Below are 21,881 nucleotides of genomic sequence, written 5' to 3' on the forward strand. Positions count from 1 at the left end.
AAATGGTTTCATACTGGGATTAAGCAAAGATAATACAAGCCTGTACACAATCACTATTTTAAATAAATTACAGAAAACAGGGTAAGGTTCTGTGAAGTTTAAATGATCAAGTTGCAAAGGGATGTAACATGTTAGCATCACCAGCCACTTATGAACGCAAGGTTTTTAAATATTTCATAGCCAATTATAAAACAGCACTGCCAGACTGTGCTCAGAAAACATTAGCATAGAGCAGTTTATTAATGGGGAGAATAGGTGCGCCTTTTAAAATTACTGTAGACAAGATCTCCAAAGATCTCTTTTGAAGGTCCCTATGCCATTTAACCAGCAATCAACATGCACACCATATACACAATTGTTAGGACCTTTAAACACCATTACTAAGAAACTTCTTACTCCCTTGAGTTGGATTTTTGGCCAACTCAAGGCAGCATACATACCTAATGTTCCCTCCTCCTATTTTCCCCATAACTACAACCCTGTGAGGTGGGTTGGGCTGAGTGAAAGTGACTGGCCCAATGAAGGGGAGCTGGAAACAGGGGAGCCCCTGTTTTCACTAGTTTTAAACTCAGAGCACCCAACAGTTCTATATATCTCCTTTCTGTTCATCCTTTGTGGTGCTTTGTTTCTCTTACTGAATCCTCCAACGACTATAAAGCAGACACATTTGCCAATTTTGAATTGGAAGAAATCATCTACACAGATTATACTATTAATTTCTCTGCATAATTGAAGGCCAGTTATTGATTTAGATACCTCATGGACATTTATATCTCCTTCTCAGTAACTGGAAAAAAAAATCTATCATTCTGAGCTTTTCTCTTACTCATTCTTGTAATAAAGAAAGCTTTGGCAGAAATTTTGTCTGTTGTTGCTTCAATAAGAATTAAATGAATACATTGTTCCTAAAGATATAGAGATTGAACAGCAGCTTCTTTGATGCCATTTATGAGAGGCGGGTTTTAGAAAGAATTAAAGATATGAAAATATTTTGCGGACAGAGTGTAAAGTAAAAGATGCATGCAAACCTCACTTTCTCATAGGGGATTTGTAAGAGTTCCAGTACCACTGCATGAGCCCCCATGTTTCGGAGTAACCTCTGCTGCTGTTTCCTGCTTTTCCTGACCAAGATACTCTCCTGGACACAAAGCTTGCTAAGACGAAGCAAAATCTGCAAAGACATATTCCTTTCAGACACTGATTTTTTTCCAGGCAGGCCAGTAGAAAAACTCATTTCTTCAACAGAACAAAGAGACTGGATTTAAGAGCAAAACATGAAAATAAATACACTGTTCAACTGAGGCAGCAATTTTGTTAGGATTGTGACTACCACAACCAAAGATCAATACTGGACCCACATTTTAGTTTTCATATTCAAGGAAAATAAACTTCTTAATACTCCAGTGACAAACATGTAGCAAAAATCTGTCCAAATCTCAGAAGTTTCATATGGACCAATCAATATTTCCAGTAGCCAACATTGCTCTAAATAGTATCTGGTCTACTTTCCATAAATTGGAGGGGCAGGATGCTTGGCAAAAATGCTTTTTTGTCAATCTAGTTTTTCTGTTTGAAATGGGGAAGGGGAGGAGAGGACCAAGATACAACTCTAACCATATACCTACATCTATTTTGTAGGTAGAAATTATATAGCAATCTTGCATTTCTGTCCTCCCACCCCAACCCCAGGAAAACATGGGAATACATGTTTGGATTAGTTCAAAGCTATTTGCCCAACTGAAATGTGAATTAAGACATATGTATATCACACATAAATATTATCAGTACTCATTTGCCTAATTTATCACACCATGAGCTTCTTAAAATTAGTTAGACAAAGTTATGATCTTTAAGATAGTTAACAAATGTTTATCCCTGTACTGAACAAGTAGCCCTACCTTAGGAGCCAAAACTCGTTAACTACAGAGCTCTATGTATCCAGCAACTGCCTTATTACCTTCTATAAGTCAAAGAATGTTTTACATTCAAACAGGAAAAAACAGAATTATCCTGTTACACATTCAAAATTCTTCAGCACATGGAATGAAAGAAGAACAAGAAAAGAGAACATAAGAAATGGGCATTTGGGAATGGAGAAATCTTACCTCTTTTACCACCCTATAATTATAGCTACTAGTGCTTTCCGGTTTAGACGATTTGCTGTGGCCTTCCTAGGGGACAAACAAGATCAATATATTACATTGCTTTTCTAAATCCTGGAGTTCATGAATATATACTTTTAGCAGTTGTTTCTTACCAGAGCTCTAAAATGTTTCCCATTGTAGGAGGTTTTGCCTATTCCAAGTCATTAGGAAAAGGAGGATGGAAGTTTTAACAAAATTTTAAATATTCATGGTGAAAATTCATAAAAATTCTTTTCTTCATGTAATATCAATACATATCCTATCATTAATTATCTAGTAATAATTATTGAGAGCATATAGTATATTTTCTTTCCTTTCCTTCAACTTTATTGTAATATAGTGATATTGTAGCATTTTTTGATTACCAGTTATGTTTTAGTACTGTATGTTTAATCCTATTGTTACAGACTAAAGAGTGAGGTATGCTGACATTGTACACATACACATATAGGCTAATATTTTCTCACCATGCCAGTAAACATTCTTCTTTCAGTTTACAGTACACAACTAAGGATGAATTTGCTGAATTATTTGGGGGTGGATTTAAAGGAGGCAAACATGTTAATGACAGGAGACATTCCAGATTTAAAGTAAAAAATAACTGGGTAACAGACAAAGAAACACCAGAACTCTTCAAGAAAGTTCTAATTTTTACTCTTTAAATTAATATATTATTGGAGTATTCATATTTGTTCATATATTATTGGAGTGTTAATATTTATGCCAAAAACACATTATTTTTTTTAAATTAAAAGACCTTCATATTTACAGGCTGCAAACATTAATAAACATACAGTAGGTGGCACAGTTTCTCAGCCTTACATCATGGTGGGTCTAAGATCATTTTAACACTTGGTCAAGGGGCCAGGGTGAGGGGGGTGGGGGGTATTTTTGTGGTTTTCCAAGAGTTGTTTAGCTACAGTTCTCAGCAGTTCTCCACAGGCTATGTTAATACATTTGATGTTTTAAGATGTGTTACAAGAAGAACTCAGGTTGCCTAACTGCCAAATGATGGTATATTCAAAGAAAACAACTTTTGAGCTTACAGTTTAGGCCTGATGCATAGCAATAGGTGAAACTCCTAACTATTAATATTATTGGGAAAGGTTTTAGAGGTTCTCAAATCTAGTTAAATTTTATGTACAACTTAAAAAAAAAAAAAGAACTACTATAGCTATACTATACTATAACTTGGAATAAAGGGTTGGAATATCAGTGGAGTTCGGTAATGAATCATTTGCAAGCAAACAACCAAGCTCAGAGAGTGGCAAGGACTCCACAGTTCAACCCTGAGCTACATCTATTCTCTTCTATGGGTTGGAATATCAATGGGATAGAGCTTTATAGAATGTTTAATTAGTATGCCGTGATCATAAGATGTGATTAATTCAACAAAATACTATTTTTTGTATTGGACATCCCAGGGGGATACGTAATAAGAATTTATTTCAACTTCTGAATCCTGGAAATATAATATTACTGTGAGTACACCATACTTTGGGATTGTTCCATGGATGAACATCTTGGTTTAAAAATCACTTCCTATAAGCGCCATGGTGAGCTGACATCTTACTGGCTTGCTGGCTACTAAGACAGCTTTTGCAAGGGAAATAGCGACTGTATGTTGGATCCAGGCTGGCGTAATCTCTCCAGATCAAAGGAGAGATCATTGAGATCATCCACGTGAGTCCGGACAGCCGCTACTCATGAGTAGACTGCAGAAACTGTTGTTTTACAGTCAGCTTATGAATGGAGTAGCTGGGAGTTGGGATTACATCGAAAATATATAATTATATATATATGTGTGTGTGTGTGTCTACATATACAGTACATATACATAAATGTTTTCCAAATATAGCACAAGTCAAGTATTACATCTCCTAAATATTTATGTTCAAATTTAAATCCAAGATGGTAAAAAAATTCCATTTCTATATAACACAAATAATCTTAGGTTCCCTTCCCTTTCCACCATTATATAGTTATACAGTTGTTCCGGCAATGAGAACCCAAGGAAAGGAAACAGAAGAGTAGTGAATCTATTCCAGAAGTGAGATAGAACCACTACTCAAGTAATTGGCTGGAAGAAAAATGTCTGTTAGAGGAGAAAGAGAGAACTAGGAGCTCTCTGGCTAAAACATGGGCTTAGAAATCAAACTAGATGGGATTGGAGGGCTGAAATAGTTTGGTTCAGTATTTAAAACGATTATTTCTTTCAAGCCTTTGAAAACTTCCTCCATCGCGTATTCCTTAAACTAATCTGTCAAACATCTTATGCAGCAATGAGGGAGAATGCTACTTGCAGCAAAAAAGTAAAAACTCAAAAACATATTGGAAAAGCTACATTCATACTGGAAGATACATTAAACTAAAATCAAAGCCCTCAAGCATACAGTACTGACTATATTATACTGATTCTTAATATTTTTATGTTCTCAGTAATATTTACAAAAGTTATCAAAGTTAGGCTGTGACTGATATTCCAAGCTGTGAGGGCACACTGAAGACATAAAACAGCATAGATAAAAGTTCTTCTTACCTCCTTTTTCTTATGTTCATTTTCTCCTGTTGTTACATCTACAGCTTCATCAGGCCCCTGTCCTTTGTATACCCAGAGTTCCGATTTTTCAACAATGGACCTCAGCTGATCCAAATCTTGTTTTATCTGCTTGTAATTGTCAACATCTTGGCTGGTAACAAGCAGTTGAACCTTACATGAATTGCAATCAATTAGTCGCAATACATATTTGCTCTACACACATTCAGAGCAAACAAAGAACATCACATAACTGCATTTACCTGTTTAAAGGCCTGGAGGACTTCTTGCCTCTGACTAAAGTGTCTGAAGAGCAGCTGAAGTGCCCCAGACACCAGTGGAGGATAGTCATGCATTGTTAAATGAAGCAAAACTCTCAGAAAAGTTCTGCCACCATGATCATCCAAATCTAGTGGTGTATTCTCTTCACTGAAAACACAAAATATAACAATATTAAAACAAAAGTAAGAACTTTACTTTTTAAGCAAGCTTAAGGACATCTCAGACAGTTTCCCTGGCTGTACTTCATCTGATGTTAGGAGAGAAAGAGAGCACTACAAATTAAAACTGAATATAAAGTCATTTATTTAATCACCACTGGAAAATGGATGACAGCTTTATTTTGACTGCAGTAACTTTCTCCCTTCATACTCATCTCAACACCAACCATCTGCATTTTGTCCTTGAAAATTGGTATAATTTTGAAGACTCATTAACTTCCTTCTCTCATTGACTACAAACATTTTCAGTTGACCTCTACCCAGCTTTTCTTCATTTTTCCACAGGGGAGCAAAGGAAAGAACAAGATGAGAGCTGAAGAAAACATACTAAACCCTCAAGTGGCACCATTTAAATCTGATAAACAGAAACAACTAAAGGAAATATCTAAGTACTATATTGCATGACCAGTATTATTTATTTGTTTATTAAATTTATATAGCCCCCCCCCCATTTCACTGCTGCAACTCTGGGTGGCTTACAGAGTTAAAAAGGAAAAAAAAAAAAGCAATATAAAGACAACCACAAAAACAAATAATTAGAAAACATTAAAAACAATAAAACTATTAAACATAAAAACATATTCTGCAGGACAGCACCATTCATTTCCTAGAAATACAACCATTTAACATTTATATTAATATACAAGGGTTTATGCCCTTGATAATGGAGCTGAAAACATCAAACAAGAAAATGTACACTACTAGAACAAAATGTGAGCTAACACTTATTATAAGAACTACCATAGATACCATGACCTGTGGAATAGAAAGGAGAGAACATGGTGTTCGAAATCCAAGGCTCTCCCTTAAAGAGCTCTTTGGAATCCCTCAACTCTCTTTCATCCATTTGGCCCATGGAGGACAAAGCCATTCCCCTTTATGTCCTTCTCTCTACTTTGTTCCTTTTTGATAGATACATTGCACGCATGTGAATGAATGCATATGTATGCTTACAGAGTATGTCTTAATAAAGTGATTATAAAATGATTGATTATGCTTCTGGCTTGTCTGCTGTCTATGCTTAGACACAAAATTATGTGCCTCACAGCACTGCTCTTCAACCTTCAACGTAAAAATTGTGGCAAAGGCCACTAACTCTTTTGGGTCGATGGGCATATTTGTAGCTTTGAGAGCTCTTACACATGAATGCTGTTTAGAAAGCCAGTACAGGAAAAAAGCAAAGAATGTGGGACTAGACTGAGCCATTACAATAATAATGTTCAGCTGTCAACTGCTTCTCCTATAGAAAAACAACAGGCTCTCCATTCACTGAAATGTACAGGTGGGAGAAAGAGATGTTTAATTTGAACATTGGATCTTAAAGTTTGTAGTACCTGGTTTTGTGTGTTATTAAAGCCTCTTCTCCTGAATCCTTGAATCTTTGGCAGCACTAAGCTGTAGCATCCCTTCATTTTTTGATTAAAAATCCATTATATTTTGAAAGAAAGGTAATGGTGGAGGCTTATATGTAAGTAAATGGGTACTCAAATAATTGCTATAAGTGATCTGAATGCTCACAATCTTTTTGGCTAGGTAGGTATATCTGAATTTTTGAGAACACATTCATACTCCATACTTGGAAAACAGTTGCCAAGATGGTATGGTCAATCCCAAAACAGTCCTAGAGGGTACCAAAAAAGATGCCCATGGGCACACTGGTACTATAATGGGGACCTCCAGAATTTATCCTCTAAAAACTGTGAACATCAGGTTTCCAGAAACTGTTTTACATATAGTCAAGAACAGAAGAATACAAATTGCCATAGATTACTTTCCTGCCTCCAAATATCCCTTCTGCTTGTTCTTCAATATTTTCAAAGTCAAGAGCACCTGTAAAGGAAAAGAAATAATGTGCTCTATGCTGAGTTCAGAACAATAAAGCAATTAATAATTCAAATCAAACCATCATTTTTCCCTTTCTACAGACTAAAATAAGTGAATTTTAAGAACCGGCACCTGACAGGCAAGGCAGTTTTCTGTGAAAGGAAATCCAAGCTTCAAAACTGCATTATATAAATTAAGCCAGTAATGGAAATTTAAACAGTTTGCATAGAAATTGCTTAGTGGAATAGTTTATACCAAGACAGAGAGGTGGTAGTAGATGATACTGCTCCATTTTTTAAAATAATATTAATGCTTAAAGACAACTTGTCATTTTCCCAGATCAGCAGAAAATGAATAAGCAACTTGTATGTTATCCATCTGTGCTTTTTTTCCTAATACCATTCATTGCCAGATTTCATGAATTCAAAATGTGAGTAGAACCTGGGTTTATGAACTGGCTGTCACACAGAATATACAAACAGTAGATGAATCAGTAACTCAAATATCCCCTCTTTCCCCTAAATGAATAAATCCAAATATACTGATTACATTTCTTTAGGCACACCTTCCCCAATCTGGCATCTTCCAGAGCTATGGGACTGCAACTCTCAAAGCTCTAAGCCAGCCCAAAGATACAAGAAATCTTTGTATAACCCGTGCTTACATCTTATGCAACAGGAATATATTAGCAAATTGCCATAACTTCTACTTTGCTTAGAAAGTGGAATGGATGTTGCTTTAATTTTATTCTGAACTACTTCAGTTACTAATTACAACAGGAAATAACCTACAAAGTACTGCTATTTATACTATCTAAAATCAATATTACAGGCCATTTTTGGTGTGTAAGACTGCAAAAGAATGTACTAATGTTGTGCAAGACAAAGCAAAAATATTTCCACCTGTAATAAAAAATAATCAGTGGGAAAAAAGTTGAAACTGCCAAAACATATTTCAGTAGTCCAAATATTAATGCAAAACATCAACATGAGAGTGGGTATGCTAAGCTTCTGTGACACAAAATGTACCACCAATAGCCTTAAAATCATCTCATAAATCTTCAAAATAATGGGTCAATAATCTCTGTGCTGCCTCTTTTGATAATACCATTACATCACTGGACTGGGTCCAGCATCAGCTAGAGGAAAAAACAGCGGCTCCCATGCTGAAAAATGGTTGTTCACACTCTGCAATACAACAATATGTAATTACTCACCTGGTACATTTGGCATTTCTTGGTTATTGCTCCCTGCAGGTGAATCAGGTGTCTGGGCATTGCTTTCATCAAATTCGCGTTTAAATATACACAGAAGACATGAGATTCGGTAATCCAATCTCACATTCAAAATAAACTGGTGGTTCCGGCATTTGAACAAAAATGAAAACAATATTAATAATATAATTCTATCCAGTTTGTAGCCAAAGAAACAAACATGCTTAAAATTTGACAGATCTTATGTTGAACACATTTAAAGCATGAGCAACACTTAGCCCAAAAGGCAGGATATAAACAAGAACAACAACAAAACATTTAAAGTGTATTAAGTATCTGAAGTTATTTTCTATACTTAATTAAAATCAATAGAAATAAGAAGAATTTTCATTGGAATGAATAGTGATTTGAGATGGGGCAGCAGAAGCAAAGCTTCATCCAGTTCTGGAATAAAGAAAAAAACGCTAAATCTGTTGGATTGAAGGTTGCCTTCTTTCTAAGGCTGGGAAGGAAGCTTACATTTGATTTATATTACCATTAGAATTGAGATAAACACTGTTTGAGAATTCCAGGTAAAGCCTGGAAAAATGGTATTATCAATCTTTTAAAATGTTCATTGTATAGTAGCAAGAATTTTGATTGTCTAAAACTGCTGAATAGCAACATATTCCATTATTTTAACCATATATATAACCATACAATTTGGACTGCTTCCATTAGTAGTGTCAGAAATTCTTAAATTATCATCAGTGTTGGATACAAATGATTCCAAATTTATAGATGATATTTGTAATTTGCAAGAAATAAGAAAAAATTTGGCCAAATATTTTAACAAATTCATGGGCCTGATCTTTCTAACTAGAAATGCCAGAATTTTCTCAAGATTCTTTCAAGAATGCGTATCTCAAGAAAGTACTGGGCTATACAGAAGGTTTTGCTCTAACTCTAGGTATGTTGACTTGGATGGTGGTGGAATGCCCTCAGAACTGAACAGTAGACAGTGCAAGGCTTAAAAGAAATTCTGAAAAAGCACTTAAATGAAGCCTTTGAACTACTGTTAGTGGAAGATGTGGCTTTGCAAGTATTTCCACTGAATTGCTCTGCTCTGCATCTTCTCAACAATATTTCCCTTCAATCTTACTTATTCAATGTTTTACTGCAAACAAATCATTATCAATTACCTTACAGTTAATATAGTTGGGAAAAATGTTTGTTTACTTCTAATTCTAATCAAAATCAAAATCATATAAGAATGGCAAAAATGTCCATGCCATGTCATCTAAAGTATACCTGGAGTATTTCAATTATTTTCAGTTTCGTGTCCATTACCAAGATGTCCTCTTTCTCAGGTTCAACTTGCTTCACGTTACCTTCCGGTGCAGCAGCCAGGGGTGTCATAGGCAAGAACCCACCACCTCTAAGTACTACTTGGGTCATCAGCTCTCCAACACCATGGATGGATCTCATCACATTGCTCCCTTCAGAAACAGATAAATACCCCAGACAAACATTTTAAATTTGCATTACTGCAGAACTAGTTGCATAATTCTTAATGAAGAGAAACCTCATCTCAATGCTGTAAAACATGAGTGTTCTATATGTTACACGTTACAGCAGATCAAAGAATACCTGTACCAATCTCTACACAACCCAACTCCATATTATCTAGCTATTATGCACAAACTGGAGAAAGAGATGGAAGGGATATCTTTTCCCCAGATATGTTACAAACTATGCATTCCTCTAGCACACACATACTTTACAGATATTTCACGTACTACTCTACTCTTTGATGTACTTCTGTTGTCTCACATTGGCACCTACCATTCATTACAAACAACATGATGCTCCACCAAAAATGGCAGCTTTATAATTAGTCTTTTTTTTTTGTCTTTGCTTCTATAATATACAATATTTGTTTATTTAAACGTATATATACTGCTTATTCTACGTTCCATGTTCTCTAAACTAATTGGGGAATGGCAGGAACAAACACAATGTAATATTGTCAGGACAAGGAAGCATATTCGTGCTTTTGTAACATTTGGCACTGGTTTTCCATGTATATTCAGTGTCTAAAAGCTGGAAGGATCTGGGTGGGGAACAATGGGGTTAAGTTCAACCTTAGCAAGACCAAGTGGCTTTGGTATCATGGACTTGCTGGTCCTAGCAATTTACTATCTTCAGGGTGGCACTGTCCCAGGCAGAATTGGTACATAATTTTGGAATTCTCCTGAACTCTCAGTGAGCAGGTGGCAGTCATGGCCAGGAAGCCTTTGCATAAATCCATGCATTACATACTTTCATGGATTGGAAGGGCCTTCTCATAGTCACTTTTGATCTAATCACTTTCCATCTGGACTACTGCAATACACTCTACACAGGGTTACTCTTGAAGTTCACTCAGAAGCCAGAACTGGTCCAAAATGCAGCCATACCTGTAGCTATGGGTTTCCCTGCTTTGCCACATAATCCCATTGCTCTGTGAGCTGCATTGGTTACCATGAGCTTCTGGGTGAAATTCAAGGTATTGGTTGTCACCTATACCTTAGTGTGAAAGGACTGTAGACAGCAATCCAATCCCACAAAACCTGGCCTGAGAAAAAGCCTAAAGGCCCTGCCGTCCCATTATTTGATAGGTCAAATGTCCCTCAACAGAAGGACCTCCTTCACTTTCCCTTGCCATTCTTACCTTTACTTTCTTCTCCTTTTGCTGCCTTTGTAATAGGGAAGATAGTTGCAACATGTACACAGTCCAGAATAGCTAAGAGAATTTTTGTTAATCTTAGAAGATCACAAAAATTATAGAAGCCAAAATATATCAGATTTCGGGCTAAGTTCACAACCTGTTTTTAAAAGAAGAGAAGATAACCTGTTGAATTGGATTTTTTAATGAATTCAATATTCTCCATAAAATTCATGAAATTGTCTAAGATACCAAAATCAGCCATGTACAAATAGTATTTTTATGCAAAATAGTAAGTTTCTCCATACCCTCATTCTAAAGTACATACCAATACTATGGTACTGAACACTCAGTGCCTATGTTTTTTCAGATTTTATGCTTCTCGTCCTTCAGAACTGATTTTTATATTCCAGGTATTAAGTTCTCTTGATGGGGAGGAAGGGGGTTGTTTATTTTCTGTTACTATTTTCACAATAACATAATACAATACAAAGAGCAGCAAAAGAGGAGCAAAAAGAATACCAAAAGAGTGATCTGTTTAACACTTCACTATATTTTTTGGCTATTTAATTATTTGTTTTTCTTTCATTTTGATTAGATATTCGGGATTTTTAATAACAAAAACATTCTCTAGCTGGTAAAAACTCATGTCTATGATTTTGAAAAGTCTCCAACAGTCAGAGCAGATGACAAATTATCTAGGTCTTTCACATGAAGCAGATGGGAGCAAAAAGACCATCATTTCCATGGCATTTGTTGAAAAGTCTTTCCAGAGAGGCCATTCAGCATCTCCATTATGGCTTTTCAGTGCCACATGAAGACTTTCTTGTTCTCTCAGGCATTTTAAAATACCACTATTAGTGCACTGAGATGTCTACCCATTGTATTTTACTGCTGTTTCTATTGCATAGTTATTGCTGTAATTTGCTAGCAAACTTCCTGTTCAAGGCGACCTACTGGGGATGGAAAGGTATAAACTAAGCAAATAGATAAGTTGCTGAAAAACATTTGAAGCTGCCTTTTTAACTATTGGGATAATTTTTTTAGCTAGTCCAGGATTCACTAGCAGATCTACTCAGGAGAAATCTTTCTCATCTCTTGCCCCCTAATCCTTTGAACTGGAGATACCCAATTTTGAATCTGGGATTTTTTGTTTGGTTTTGTTTTTTGTATTCTAGGCAGGGGCTATACAACTCATCTATGAATAAATCAACTGGCAGACTTGAGAAAATGTCACAAATACACATGCATGATCTGACCACAGAGTCACTGATGGTTAGCATCACCAACATTTGCCTTGCAGCTCAGCCTAAGACATAAAACATTTACCTCAAAGGTGAGCTTATTTTTTTCTTTATCAGAAAATGGGAATCTTTGGCAAACAACATCTCTTAAATATTCTTCAACAAAGTCCATAGTTTGTGCAAACCTCTCCTTGATTTCATCTTTGGAAGTTCCACTGCTATCATAGCTAAACCAAAAAACAAACAAACAAACAAACAAGGGAAATGAGACCATTTTTAAAAAGTCCTGCCTCCTTTTTTCCTTTGAAAAAAAAAGTATGTACAAGAAATTTATTATTTGACTTAGTTTAACACTAATAACTTTCTAGAAAGACAATTTTATAACTTGTACAGAGTGTGACAAGTGAGACTGGAAATTCTTATCACAAGAAATATGGTAGCACTTTTTTTGACTAACAAATTTTATTAAAAAACAAAAGCGTTTGTGAGCTGGAAAATATGTTATTAGACTCTTTCTGATTTTTTGCCACTACCGACTAATACAGTGCCTCCTACAAGGGAAATTCTTATAGGAGTGAGAAGACTCCCCAGGATTTAAGGTCACCATCCTTCATTTAGAGAATCATTTGATCACAAATACTCACTCATTGATTGCTATTTCAGAAGGTATCTCTGACCATAGTCGAGCATATTTCACTGGTGTCACTTGTTCTTGGGGATCTCGGTCAACATGCATGTGTAGCATCAGCCGACAAAATGAAGCTCTCAAATCATAAGGCAAATTCTCATCAGACATGCAGCGAAGAATAAGGTCTACATCCAACTGTCCAGATATTTCATTTATAGCTAAGTACTGGCGATCAAGGCACATCCTAGCAAAAAGATTCAATTGGTACCTTGTAAAACAGAAGGAAAGAAGGAAAGCATAATTTTACCTGAATGGCACTGAAAGACTGAAAATGATCATTATCATCATCTCGGTGGTTCACAACAATTACAATAATATCAATAAAAGATAAAGATAAAAGATGCCAAGCACCACAGACCAGTTGGAATGAAGCAAGGGGTCTCCCTTGCCAAAGGCCTATGTGAAGAGCCAGGTCTTCACAGCCCTTCTAAACAATAGCATAGTGGAGGCCATCCGGATCTCGGGGGAACCTCATTGTAGAGGGCAGGTGCTGCTACAGAGAAGGTGTACTTAACATATTAAGATATACAGTATATTCTGATGTGAATAATGGAAACATATTTTATGGATTATGGAAATATATTTTATGAATTGACCAGATTAAAAAATACAGGTAATAAATTACACTGTAAATCTGGTTAACAGGCATTCATGCTCCATGACCTGATTACCTATTTAACTAAGCTTTGAATTTTGCCATTATGTATGAAATTAGAGCAGCTGACATTTTGCATATGTGTAAAATGGATCTTACACCAAACATATATTGTTAATGTCCAACATTCAGTTTCGAACTGGTAGACACTCTGTGCTTACATGACATGGAAATCAAACCTTGATTAAAGTGAAGCATGCAAATGAGGCTATGATAATGGCAGATCCTCATTACATTAGGTTTTTTGTGTTTAGTACATTGTATGAACACAGACTTGGGATCCAAAAATTTTACAGAATGTTTTGAATAGTACTATCACACAGCCAAACCTTTTTGAAAAATATATTATATTGACTAATGTTATTTAACCCTAAAAGAACATACTATAAAGAACAAAATAATAGATCTATATTTTAGAAAATAAGCATTTTCACTGTAACAACTGATTTTCCAAATGCCTTTCAGCTGTTTCTAATACAGAAGCAGATGTACAAAATGACACTTACTTCATGGTCACTGCAAGAAGCAGATTGACTGTATGAACCTGTTGTCACAGCTGTATAAAGCTGTTATCACAACAAGTTCTTTCCTACTTCCAAATACTTCCCAAATGGAAAATGTTTTTGATAGCTACTATTTAAAATTAATTATAAATATTAGCCTTCAAGTCATAAGAAGAGGCCATTGAATAAAATTACAAATGTTATTCAAATGCTCTACATGTTTCAGGTAACACTGCTATAGCCAAGGATTACTTGTAATGTTAACCTGTAGTAGCTGAGGACATCCCGGTCTTCCTTCTGCCCTTCTTTAGCATCCTGTGCCAGCTCTCTGATACTCTTACTGCGGACCTCTTTGCTGCTGTCTCGCCAGAATAACCAGACTTCTTCTTCATCCTCACCAACCTCCAGTGAGTTCTCTCCAGAGGATAACTCCTCAAACTCAAACCGAGACAGGACCAGTCTAAAGAATTATGCAAGAATGAAAAACAATTACTTATATTTCTACTTTCACAATGTATGACTAGATTTCCATTTGATTTCCAAACCTAGGTAACATTACATCCTTTAGTAACAAATAGGCTACATTATGCAGTTTCACTCACAGTAATGGCTCTTACTGATTTTTTAAATCTATTTAATCAGATACTGCCTAGTTCTAGGCTTATAAACTGGTTGGAGAATCCAGAAAGCAACATGCTATTGTTATAAATCTCTTCTTCCTCTTCCTCTTCTTCTTTTTTGCATTTCTCCCAAACTAGTAGTAATTTTTATTTGCCATCTTTGCTATAGTTGCCTTCTTTCTAAAATGAAGAAAGCTGTTTAAAAATATCTAAACTTACTTAGTTTCAATGAGTATGTCAGCATTTGCTGGATTTAATACAGCTTTACAAATCAGCTCCTGGGTAACTGGAATAGATTTGTTCATGGACACACAAAGATCTGAAAGATAATCCAAGAACCTATTGGGAGGAGAAAACAAAGTCTATAAAATGTGCACAGTATTCCAGATTCTACTAAACCATATGATAAGCTACATGCTAAATATTTGTGGAAATATATCTGAAGCTTCATAGTACATAAGTACAAGAACCCCTTTAGCTCATCTTCCATTTCTGATCACCTAAAACCCCCTTTTAAAATATTTAAAAATTAAAAATTGCTATGACCCTCACAGAATCAAGATGTATCCATTTTCAAATCAGCAACAGATGTGATTTCAATAAGTTATGCTAATCCATAGTAACGTAAGGTAGGAAAGAGCTAACAAAAAGCCTCCATTGAAACCACAGGGGGTGGGCACAGAGAACAGGCATTGGGATACCCTGTTCATCACCTTGGGAATCATTAGAACTCGTGCGATTATGAGGTGACTCACAATACAACAGCAGAATGATAAGCCCAGAGTCACTACCAAGGCAGGAAGACTCCAAACTGCTATTAGTTGTAAGCCTATCTGAGCTTACTAAATGGTCGTGCCCTCCCCCATTTTTTTTTTTTTTTTTTTTACACAGAACAAGTGGTTAAAAAACTCACCTGGGCTCTCGGTTTTTTCTTACAAGACTAACAAAGGTGTCAATCTCAGCAGCTGTGATGTGTTTCTCCAACAGTTTACGATTATTGTGGAGCAAGGCTGTTATTGTATCTTCTGCTAAGACATCATAGCCAATCTGTTTCTGCATGAAGCCGAACTGCTTGGCTATGTATTCCTTGCAAAGTATTAAAAAAGGGGAGGGAGGAAGAAAATAAATGCTAATTCCACTATAAAATTTATTTATATAGATTTATGGATGTAATTTGTTGCTCTTAAGCAAAAACAAGACATATTCTTAAGACTAAACTAGGTTTTCAGTTCTGATTTTTGGTCCAATTACTATTCAGATAAATCATAACTCATCTACTTCACATTAAGCAAATAGCAATTATTTGCCCAGATATTGAATGGATGGAAGTTTACAAGTTGCAGATCTACTCCAAATACCAAATGATGGAATTTAACCAATCCACTAGACGTAAGTGCAAAGTTCTTCAGTTAGGAAATAAAAATCAAATGCGCAGATATAGGATGGGATATATCTGGCATGAAATGACATTATGTAGTTCTTGTGAAAAAGGTCCTGGGATTGTAGTTGGCCACAAACAGAAAATAAGCAGTGTGACATAGCTGCAAAGAGCCAAAAGCAATTTTAGCTGCATCAGTAGAAGTACAATTTCCAAATCATGGGAGTATCTGTAGTCAGAATCTACATGAAGTACTGTGTCCAATCCCAGGCATTTAAGAACAATTCAGGGAAATTACAGGTACACAGAAGGGCATTGAGGATAACCAATGAAACTAAGACCTATAAAGAAAGATTGAAGAAGCTGGGTATATTTAACCTTGAGAAAGATGCCGAAGGGGGATATGACAACATTCTTCAAATACATGAAAGGGTGTCACACAGAAAAAGGTCATCACCTCTTCTCTCTCATTCCAGATTGCAAAATGCAAATCATGGTCAAGTTAGCAGAAAGGCATACTCTTTGTTAGGAAGAACTGTTCTCCCTAACATTAAGAGCATTCTATGCCACAGTTACCCAAGAAAGGCACTGGGCTCCCCTTTGTTGGATGAGTTAAAGAGGAAACAAACATCCTCTTGGGGATGCTTTTGTTTGGAGTCCTGCACAGAGCAGGTGGTTGGACTTAATGGCCTAAAAATGGCCCCTTCCAATTTGTTGACTCTGATTCTTGGCAACAACAACACAGAAGTAGTTTGCCATGGCCTTCTTCTTCTGGTATGTTTTTTTTTTTTTTTTCAACTTCTCAATCTACTTTCCTGGTGGTTTCCCATCTAAGTATTAGCCAGGTCATTTCTGCTCAGGTTTTTTTTTTTTTTTCCCTAAGATCAGCTATGGCTGGCTAGTACTGCCACCTGGTAAGGCTTAATATTTAGGCTCTTTCAAGTTTTACTAACCTGATTTTTCCTGTAGTCTTGTTGGGAGTGTCTCAACACTCTGTAACAGAGCCGGCAGATATGTCTGAAAGGAGCATGGCGTTGATCACCAAGTTCTTCCAATCTCAGCATTGGTCCATCTCCACAGTCAGTAAATGGTGCTTGTAATAACTTGAAAATCTGGTACATTATTTGAGGAAAAAACAAATTACCTTTATACTATCACAATCAAAAATATAAGTAACCTCTTAATATATAATGATTGGGTTCAAACATTACACTAATCATGATGGGATAAGTCACCATGATGAGATGGTGAACGAGCTTGAGTTCACACAAAGTCATCATCTACCCTTTCTAAAACATAATGAGTGGATTCATGGAACATGTTAAGCCAAAAACAAATAAACCATATTATTGCCTAGCATAAAGCAAATATCCAGCCATTCTCTTGTACGACTTCACATATGCAGTCAGTCACCTCAACCACAGGGAGGTTTCACCCACATGATGTGTTGTAGTGGGGAGAAGCTGGCCCTTTAAATCACAAGCCAGCCTGTTGTCCCCAGGGGGAGTCACCTGACCTCTGAGGGCCAATAAAAGAAAAGAAGGGAGAGTTTTGGGTGTCTTTTGAGAGGGAGCTAACTGGAGTCCTGGATGAGGGGCTTTCCTCAGGGAAGGTTGAAAGTTATTTAGCTCTAATTGTGTTAGGGTTTCTTGTATTTAAACTGTCTGTTGTGTGTATGGAAACTCATTTTCTTTTGGTACTTATAATTAAGGGCTTTTTTTGTTTCAATCCTGAAATTGACTGAGTGCCTTCTATCACCCACCTCAGCTTGGCTGAGATACAGACTCTCAAAGTTTTTGTTAGGTTTCCCCTTCTGTATTTAAACAGACCCAGGGTGGGATGAGGATTTCCCCTTCAATCCTCTCCTGGTTCCCAAAGGGCTGGTGTGGAAGGGAGAAACCAGATAATAGCAAAGGAGTGGTGGTAGCAAGGAGACCTACTTTGCTAGTTGCTGTTCACCACAGATGTGGGTGACCTCAGAACTGAAGGACCTCAGAGGAGGGGTTGGTTCAATGCTGAGGGCACCTCTCCCTTCTTACACATCCTACCCTCTTCCTATCTATTAGGACAGGAATGATGGCAGCTAACGGTGTCATGATGACCTGGAGAAGGTGCCACAATGTATAGCATCAATGGCATCTTCTGTGACAAATAATAATGTAACTTGTGGCAGTTACATGAGGAAAAGACTGATTATAGTTTAAACTCCACAATACAAGCCAATGAACAAGTTCAAAATTAGCCAATAGTCATGAGAATTCTGAAATTACTTATTTGACTATATCTGGGCATTAGGTAGGAAAGGCAATAGCAAACATAGTATTAGTATTAACTCAGTAAAAACTAAGCAGATACCAATGGGACAATTTTACTTCAACCAGTTCCAAGAGCAGATCATATGGTCTAATATGTTTTAACAGTAGGTAATATGATCCCAAATTCTTGCCATTCCAAGTTTGGACTCTTTGCCCCAAGGTTTACTGCTTTACAGTCATTGTTTGTACAGTACCTGAATGTTGGAGGGAATGTGACACCCACCTCGATATAGCAAACCCCTGTTTACCTGCTTTAGAATATTTTGCTCTCTCATTAGTTTTTGCCGTTCTCGGTTTGGCTTTGAGAACATTACTTCAAGTACATCTTGACCCGAATTTGTTCCACCAGTAACAAAATATACCAAATCTTCCAGCAACTTTGTAACCGATCTAGAGAGATTTTTTTTTAAAAATCTAGTTATTAATCCAAAATTTAATACAGGTATAGCCCACACAATAATACATCCTGCAATTCCATTCAGTTAAGAAAACAGACACATATTAAGAATATTTAATCCAAAACCAATCTCAAAAACATTGCATTTAAGCAGGCCAAATCCAAACTAAATTTAGGCAATATTTTTAATTGCCTAAAATAATGTAAGATTTTCAATCTGGATGAGATCTTGCACATGCTCACACAAAATTACTAATACAGACATAAAAATCCTGTAAGATTGGGTGACCTGACCTGCTGTTACCTATGTTTAAAGTGTTCATTTTTATTTCACTTTAGGCTCTGCAATTACTTCTGGGGGTATTGTAGATGCCTGGATATTGATATTGATGTTGCAGAAATGGATATAAAAGCTGTATTTTCTGAATGGTATCTCTTTCTCTTTAAAAAAAGACATTATGATCCTCTTACCTCCTTTCATTCTGAGTTATTGTTCCTTTCTCCAACTTGCCAGCAATAGAGCCCAATACTTTGCTTGCATCATTTGCAAAGTCCAAGTCTCGAACTTCTGCAGGAGAAACTGGTACCACAGCAAAAGCTTCTTTGTCCTCTTTTACAGGAGAGGTGCCAATCTTTTTAAAAAAGGCAATTTTAATACTCAAGTACAAAAGAAATGGTTGTAATGAATGCATTAGGGAAGTAGTGCTTGAATGTTTAATAGGAAACACTGAGGTACAGAATTCAATTTCTTCCTTTGTAAGATATCCACAAAGCCAATATCTTAAGTATTTCAATTATTTATTTACGACAGTAGTGCCAGTATGCAACAGATACATTCATGAACGCTAAGTTTAGCAAGAAAAGTAACTTTATGAAGAAATACAAAAGTAGTGATAAGGTTTAAGGCTGTTTTACTAAGGGGGGAGTTTGTCACGTGCATCAGTCCTCTGTTCAAAAAGCTACCAATCAGCACAGGGATCAGTACAATTATGGTCACTCACACCTTGGTCACCTCCCAATTGGACTATTACAACACACTTTACACAGGGCTACCCTTGAAAACCATCCAGAAACTTCAGTTGGTCCTGAATGCAGCAACGCAGGTAGTTACGGATACATCTCGTTATGCTCACGTAACACCTTGCATTGGCTCCATATAGGCCTCCATGTGCAATTCAAGGTGGTGGTTATTACCTTTAAAGCCCTACATGGCATAGGACTGGGTTAACTGGGGATGGCCTGCTCCTGAGAGTGTAGGATCTGCCTGCCTTGAAGGACCACCTTCTCCCAAAACATTTGTCTGCCCCCACGTGCTCCCATGGGGAGGGCATGTTCCGGGTTCCTTCTTTTAAATTGTGTCATCTTATGGGACCTAAGAAGCATGCCTTTTCTGTGGTTACGCCTGTTCTCTGGAATGGTCTTCCCCTGATATCTGAGAGACCCCAACTTTTCTCACCTTTAGGAAAGCCCTTAAGACTCTTCCCCCAGGCATTAGGGGCCAGTTGAATGGGAGTCCCTTGTAGTTGCTTTGCTATGTGCTTGGTCACCATTTTATATTTACAGATTGTATTGTTTATTGTTATATGTTTTTTTTCTTTTTTGATATATTGTTTGTTTTTATGCTGTATGCTGCCCAGAGTTACACTGTTTGAGTTGGGCAGCCTTATATGTTAAATAAATAAATAAATAAATAAATAAATAAATAAATAAATAATCAATCAATCAATCAATCAATCAATCAATCAATCTGGCTCACATCATCTATGGGATGCAAAAATCATTGGGAGCTAGCGTCCTGATTAAGAAGTCTTTTCAATAATGTTTCTTTTCTTTTCACAAAGATAATACTGCCCAGTTATTCTCTTGTACCAGTAATGAGTGAGTCTGGACATAAACAGTGGTGCGTTACTTACTGTAACTGATTTACTCTATGAGCTTAGTTATAAGTTGTACCTACACTGAGCCTAGTTAGAAACACCCAATAGGTAAACTTCTTTGTGCCTTCAGGTCAAACTTGCTATCTGGCAACTATGTAAGACAAGTTCATGTACTTTTCTTGATAACAGTTTTCAAAGTGATTTCCCATTGCCTTCTTCCTAGGACTGAGAGAGAGTGACTGGCCCAGTCACCCAGCTGGCTTCATGCCTGAGGCGGGACTAGAATTCCTGGTTTCTAGCCTGATGCCTTAACCACTACATTAAACTGGCTCTCAAGTAAACATTACAGTATTACCACTTTATAAATAATGTACTAGATCAAAGTTGTGATAACCAGAAACGTGCCAATTTTTTTCTCTAAATAGTTCCATGAGCTGAGTTCCTTGCAGGACTTACTTTAAGCATCACAGGTTTTTCTTCTTCTTTATCAATTGGGATATTTGTGCTGTGAACCCAGGTATTTGTACATAGATGTCTAAGTCTGACATAAGAGTTCCTGAAAGGACCAAATATATTTATATTAAAGAGATTCCTGATGCACAATTCTGTAGTAATTTCTCAAGATGTTCATGGAAAACTAAAACGAACTTTTCAAACAATGTTTTTTTACTGCAGGGTACTGAATGAAGCTGAATTGAAACAACAAGGCATTCTGCATTAACCTGCTTCTTTGAAGAGTAATTCAAAATTAATTAAGTTTTTTAGCTGAAATATCTGTCCCAGATATTGGACTGAAATTTTACTGCCTGCATCTATCTAAATTTGAAATCACTGATAAATTTTTGGGAGGTTCAAATTTGCTTCTGTTTTTAAGCACTCCACTTTTTAAAGGCTCATTTAAATCCAATGTCTGGTTCATACCATGGGATAATTGGATTATGGAAAATGCTTCATTTCAATCTGTTCTGAGCACAAAACTTCTTAAAATGTTCTGTTCTCCTCCTTTTGAATTAAAACGTAACTGCCTGATCACTATTATGTACTCTGCAGTCCTCCAAGGCACCATCATGTACACCCTTGACTTTAAGTTACCTGCACTGCTATAGGAGTTACTAATCCTAAAACCTGTTTGTTTTTTTCCTAAAATTGCCTTAGCTGCTATCTATTACTCTTCCAATTACTGAAATTTTATTGTTGAGATTTTATTGTTTTGATAAGGCAGTACCAATGTTATCATTCGTTTTTAACAAATAGCTTTTATTATAAAAATTTGTAGTAAGCCTCCTGCCTCATCGCCAGAT

The 21,881-nt window shown here is 36.4% G+C and overlaps 1 protein-coding gene across 4 annotated transcripts in view; it reads right to left on the reverse strand.

The window, feature by feature from the left end:
- The window catches only part of ITPR1 (inositol 1,4,5-trisphosphate receptor type 1), a 265,258-nt gene that overhangs the window by 138,487 nt on the left and 104,890 nt on the right, over nt 1-21,881 (reverse strand). For all 4 annotated transcript variants that reach the window (XR_015794923.1, XR_015794924.1, XM_088134326.1 and 1 more), the window contains exons 12-28: nt 21,037-21,136; nt 19,175-19,335; nt 18,555-18,696; nt 16,945-17,103; nt 15,527-15,699; nt 14,833-14,952; nt 14,259-14,453; nt 12,792-13,043; nt 12,233-12,374; nt 10,910-11,063; nt 9,508-9,695; nt 8,221-8,356; nt 6,956-7,010; nt 4,944-5,109; nt 4,684-4,854; nt 2,106-2,171; nt 1,034-1,171 (exon numbers count right to left, since the gene is read on the reverse strand). Coding sequence is in view for 2 of the 4 variants with exons in the window: in XM_088134326.1 (XP_087990452.1) it covers nt 1,034-1,171; nt 2,106-2,171; nt 4,684-4,854; nt 4,944-5,109; nt 6,956-7,010; nt 8,221-8,356; nt 9,508-9,695; nt 10,910-11,063; nt 12,233-12,374; nt 12,792-13,043; nt 14,259-14,453; nt 14,833-14,952; nt 15,527-15,699; nt 16,945-17,103; nt 18,555-18,696; nt 19,175-19,335; nt 21,037-21,136 (2,518 nt within the window). In the remaining 2 variants the exon portion in view is untranslated. The remainder of the gene's footprint in view (nt 1-1,033; nt 1,172-2,105; nt 2,172-4,683; nt 4,855-4,943; nt 5,110-6,955; nt 7,011-8,220; nt 8,357-9,507; nt 9,696-10,909; nt 11,064-12,232; nt 12,375-12,791; nt 13,044-14,258; nt 14,454-14,832; nt 14,953-15,526; nt 15,700-16,944; nt 17,104-18,554; nt 18,697-19,174; nt 19,336-21,036; nt 21,137-21,881) is intronic.

The sequence above is a fragment of the Python bivittatus genome, unplaced genomic scaffold (genome assembly GCF_059951505.1).
Source record: "Python bivittatus isolate LINGU-HERP-01145 unplaced genomic scaffold, Pbiv_v1 ctg000080_np1212, whole genome shotgun sequence".
NCBI lineage: Eukaryota > Metazoa > Chordata > Lepidosauria > Squamata > Pythonidae > Python > Python bivittatus.